This window comes from Pteropus medius, unplaced genomic scaffold, assembly GCF_902729225.1.
Source record: "Pteropus medius unplaced genomic scaffold, Ma_sr-lr_union100, whole genome shotgun sequence".
Classification (NCBI taxonomy): domain Eukaryota; kingdom Metazoa; phylum Chordata; class Mammalia; order Chiroptera; family Pteropodidae; genus Pteropus; species Pteropus medius.
Window position 1 is genome coordinate 2889187 of NW_024344371.1, and position 4922 is coordinate 2894108.

Here is a 4922-nt window from a genome sequence, read left to right on the forward strand (position 1 = left end):
AGCTGGGTCCTGAACTCAGAGGAGGGCAGAGAAGGGCAAGGAAAGAAACTCAGCCTAGGTGAGAATGAGGAGCTTCTTATGACTCCCCCCACGGCCCCCAAAGCTGCCAGCTTCCCTGGCTGTGGGGAAGAAACGTCCTGCTCAGGAAGGCCCCTCCCCTCTCCAGTGTGACGGAGCTGTGGCCTTGAGCTGCAGTCCCAGGCTGTGTTTGCTTGGTGTCCAGCACCCATGGTGTTAGTCTCTTCCTTTCTGCCATATAACTCAGGGGAAGAAGGTAAGAAGTTCAGGCCAAGCCCTAGGACCTGGGAGATTCATGTTTTCTCCTGATGGTGCTCAGTCAGCTTCAGCCCTGGCGGTGGGGCAGACCCTGGAGTTACGGGTGTGGATAAGAAGGAGCTGGATAATAGCTTCGCATGGGGTTTGGGGAGGTGGTGGGGAGAGGGGAAGCAGAAAACAGCAGAATTGTGCCATTGGTCTTCTACCCATAGAGCTGGTGCCTTGAGTGAGGGTCGACGAAAAAATAAGAAACCAGCTCTTCCCACTCAGCTCAGAGACATTTATTTGGTTTCTGGCACCACCTACCCAAACCCCACTCCCCCATCCGCCAACAGTGTGATTCTGGATTAGCTCAAAAAAAAAAAGACAGTCCGGTTTCCGCAGTTAGAGGTTCTTCATGGTTTTCTTTATCCAGGACAGGAATTTTGAGACTTTAGTGTAGGCCCGCGGAGACGTCCCGTTTTTTTGTCCATAGGAGACAATGCCCTGGATCACATTCTTACATACTAGAGGGCCCCCAGAGTCGCCCTGTGGACAGAGAAGGCAGGGAAGCTGAGCTGTCTCCCCTACCGGTTCTGCCTTCCCTGCCACCCCAGGCCTCTTCTCAGAGAAGGCTGCCTTGCATGACCTCCACGTGGGAGATCAGAGAGTGGGCAGGTCAGCACGGACATTGTCACTCTTCACTGCACCCCAGGTGGCAGCTCCTTCTTCTCCCCCAGGTCCCAGATCCTCTCCCTATAAAGGCGCTGTGGGACTGTGGCTCTAAGTCTACTGTGTAAGTACATGAAAGCAGGCGGGTGGAGCTGACACTTAGCATGGAGGACAAGCCCAATAACTAAGGTGGGCGCCAGCTCTGAGGAGCCACCTGGTTTTAACTGCTGCACACACGGGGGGCACAGTTTTCTAGTTGCTCTAGCCCACTGTGTTGCAAATTCATCCTCCTGGAGGAGTGCTGTGTTTAGACTGACCACAGGCCCTTGGTAGGCTCTCAGAGGCCTTGTTTCTTCCCAGCTCTGGCTGCTCCCTGCTTCTCTTCCCTGGGAGAAAGATCACAGCCTAGAGCACGGGTCTCTAGGTCCCAGTCCTTCCCCAAACACTCCTCTCCCGAGAGCCACACTAGGCAGACACTCAGTCTCACCTGAAAGGAAGCCTTGTTCTCCGTGGGGTTCCCCACACACAGTTGAATGGCACTGTTGTAATAATTTCGTAAGTAGCATTCACACTCCCAATCCTCTTGCACGGTCAGCTCCACCTCCTGCAGTGTGTCTGGGTATGTGTTTATCAGGGCCATCCGCCCCCAACCGGCCACACTGCACTTCTGTCCTGGCATCACCCGGTCCTCTTCCCTGGGCAGGCGGAGGAGCTTCACAGCTTTCGTCAGCTTGATATTTTTCTCCAGCTGATGGGGAAGAGGCAAGAGAGTCCAGATCAGCTAGCGGCCTCTCGGCCTGGACACCAGGAAGCTGCAGTGCCTGCCCTCCCCGCTGAGCCACTGGGACTGGTCAGGAGGCCAGGATGGGAAGAGGAAAGGGACAGGTCACAGTAGGAGGGAAACACTGAGAACTCAGCAGTAAGAGCAGCAGGAGGTTCCCTCCTTACCCGCAGTAACATGATGTCATTGGCGAAGTTCTTAGGATTATAGTCTGGGTGGGGGATGGCTTTCACCACACGGAAGACTTGCTGGGTCTTCTCCTGCTTCTTGATGTTATGGGCCCCCAGGGTGACATTGATTGAGCTGTACAGAGAGCAGAGTGGGGATGTGTGTGAGGGTGTGGAGGCACCGGAAATACAGCCCAGAGCCACGAAGGAGAGGTGACAGCGGGGCAGGGCAGGGCAGGGCTACAGCTAGGGCCAGAGGGCTGAGTGACACTGTGCCCTCTGCTTCTCAAGGACACCGAGTGTATGGCTTCTGGGAGCTCTCTCTTACCCTCAGGCAATATCATGAAATCGCTTGGCTTTGTACTTTGATGTTAATGCGTGCTTTCATCCTCCATCACTGCTTGATTTGGCCACTGTGGTCACTGTCTTCTCTTCTCCACTGTGTCACTTACTCTCACCTCTGACCCTCTGAGCCCAAAGCTTACTTGTCCTTGTTCTCAGCTTTTCCTTATCCCAGTCGTGCGCTCAGATGGCTCCTCTGAGGAGCTCTGTGAGCTTGAGTTACCAGGAGCCTGGGGAGCTCCCCTGGGCTGCACCCCTGGGGAGGGAGGGGTCCCTGAGCGGGTCTCAGGAGGTGTCGGCTGGCTGCTGCCCCTCACCTTCCACTGCAGTGAGCAGCTGTCAGAACAAAATTCTCCCGCACAAGGACACCGCCGCATTTGTTCTTATGCCCATTTTGCAGAAACTGAATGTAGGCCATGTAAGGGCGGGAGTGGGGCTTGGCCTCGTGTCCCCCGATGATCTTTCCTGAAAGAAAAGTCTGCTTTGCTTGTGTGTATCCACTGAGTCCACCAGACATCGTCTTGATGACTCAGAACTGTGGGGTACTTGGGAGCCTGGGCTGGCCTGGAGTTGGGAGGAGGTGGGAAGGGTCCTCAACTTTCTCCTATGGAAAAGGGAAGAACAGCCAGCTTGGTCTGTGAATTTTGCCTCTACATATAGTTGGAGGTGAGCATACTTGCCTCCAGTGGGGGCAGTGAGGTCCTAGAGGCTCTTGAAAATTTCTCTCCTGACTTGGCTTTGTTTCAAGTGAGTTTCGGATGCCCTTATGGTCCTGTGATGTCCAGGACAGTGCCGCTTTCTGGTGGCCAGAACTTAAGTCTAGGGATCTAGATGTTGCAGGGCCTAGGGCCTGACACAGAGTTGGTGCCCAAAAAGTGTTTGTTGGCTGCACGAAGGGGTGGCCTCCCAATCGACCTCTGGAGGAAGGTTGGTAGGGCCAGGGTAGTGGAATTCTGGAAAGCATAGAAGTTTGGGGGTGCCAAACACAGGGGTTTAATTCTTGAAAGAGGGGAGCCACCGAAGGCATGGGAAGAAAAGCGGAGTTGGAGAACGGAACTGAGGGGACTTGCAACTGAGCAAAGACAACAGCAGTCTTCTGGGGACAGTGCCCCCCTCGGCAGAGCTCTGGGGTCTGCTGAGCTTTGGGCTTCTCTCCTAAGCAGACACTGAAGGGAGCTCCTGTCTCGTCCCAGACTTGGAAACTAGGAATGCTGCGCCTTCTGCAGTTTGCCACCCTCTGCCATGCACTTCTAGGAAAGCCTCACCTTCCAGATGGTAAAGGCAAAGCCTGGGGAGGGATAGTACCTACTGGATTTTCTTGAGAACAGCCTTCTGCCCTGCCATTTCTGCTGGTAGCTTATCCAGCATCATGCTTGGGCGTCTGAGATGGGATGGGAGCTGGGCTTCAGAACATTCCTGGGGGATAGGTGGGTCAGAGATGCACAGAAGGGGCAGGAGGTCTGGGCCCTCTGTGGAATGGGGTCAGGCCTGTGAGGGTGGGATGGCGACTCACCTGCCTCTGTCCCGGAGGGCAGTAAAAAGGCCAGTGAGAGCAGGAGCAGGAGGGGCCACATCTTCCCAGGAAGGCTGCTGATGTCGGAGCTGCTGCTGTTCTTCTGTGATCTCCTTTAGCCCCCAGGAGAAGAAGGAGGTGCAGATGGGCTCAGTGACTTCGAGTTCCCTTCTGGTCTTGTAGTGCTTCATTCTAAGAGGCTTTCTATGAAAGTGTCTCCGCCCTCACACCTACTGCTTGATGACGTTCTCTGGGTGGTTGTGTGAGAATTAAGCAGTACCTGTAGCTGATGACTCAGAGCAGATAACTTGTTTCAGCCCAGAGCAGGAACCGAAGGTGACAGGTGGGGACCATAGGATGTGGTATTGACCAGTAGAGGTGCAGGAACCCAAAAACCTCTGAGTCACCGGGGATAGAACTACACTAATGCCTTTTTTCCCATGCTACCAAGTCCATCGGGATAATTTATTTCACAGATGTGTGCTATGACCAAACATATGGGAGATACATATGGGAGATGTATCTCCTTCCCTTAAGATGACCATCTGGTGGAGGAGACAGAAACATCAGTGACCAGAGTACTGTGTCTGAAGGGCCATGGTAGAGGGATGCACAAGACAGTAAGAGAGCACAGCCACCATCTACTAAACCGATTCTGCAACCCATCCATCATCACAGCTTCCTTCCTAGGGATTTTTAACATTTCTTGCTAATTTATGAATGCTCAGAGTGATAGAGTTCACCTCTCTTGTCAATAATTTTAACAAAAGTCCTGCACTTGACATGTGTTGGTCTAAAGTTATGAATCACTGTGACCTCAAAAGTTGAATCCACTAACCGACTTAAGCCCGGGTTGTTTCTACTTTGAGTAGGGGGCTGGGATGGGTTGGTCCCACCCAAACCACATGAACTAAGGCTGGTTCTCCCAAAGGAAGCTCGGATGACTAAATTGCTGATACTCTGTGAAGTAGGACAGTGTGCTGGACAACCAAAGATCAATAACTGTTCTTTTAGTATTCTCTGTCCTGAGAGCCACACTTCTGATATTGCAGGCTTGGCCCATAGGAAGCTCATACTTGCTAAACAAATTACGCCGACGATCTCACTATATTGGAATGGACATGAAGGACTGTTATTTCTAAACAGCTCAAGCCCAATTCTGTTCAAAGAACAACTAAGTATCTCTGAGTGG

The 4922-nt window shown here is 52.9% G+C and overlaps 1 protein-coding gene across 2 annotated transcripts; it reads right to left on the reverse strand.

Moving 5' to 3' along the window:
* Window positions 1–535: 535 nt before the first annotated feature.
* LOC120608541 (granzyme B-like) lies at window positions 536–3893 on the reverse strand. 2 transcript variants are annotated; one of them, XM_039870426.1, is made up of 5 exons: window positions 3731–3893; window positions 2535–2682; window positions 1876–2011; window positions 1415–1675; window positions 536–804 (listed from the first exon to the last, which is right to left on the reverse strand). In XM_039870426.1, exons 1-5 carry the CDS (start codon window positions 3789–3791, stop codon window positions 661–663), a joined length of 750 nt encoding a protein of 249 aa, XP_039726360.1. In that variant the 5' UTR covers window positions 3792–3893; the 3' UTR covers window positions 536–660. The 2 variants fall into 2 exon arrangements, with proteins under 2 accessions (XP_039726360.1, XP_039726359.1); XM_039870425.1 differs by lacking the exon at window positions 536–804 and having other exon boundaries at window positions 1210–1675.
* Between the last annotated feature and the right edge of the window lie 1029 nt (window positions 3894–4922).

Coding starts and splice junctions, on each gene's coding strand:
- LOC120608541 (XM_039870425.1), bottom strand. CDS start 3,791: ATGTGGCCCCTCCTGCTCCTGCTCTCACTGGCCTTTTTACTGCCCTCC. Junction 2,683..3,730: donor GCCCTCCGGGACAGAGGCAG/GTGAGTCGCCAT, acceptor CTTTTCTTTCAG/GAAAGATCATCGGGGGACAC. Junction 2,012..2,534: donor GCTGCTCACTGCAGTGGAAG/GTGAGGGGCAGC, acceptor CTCTCTGTACAG/CTCAATCAATGTCACCCTGG.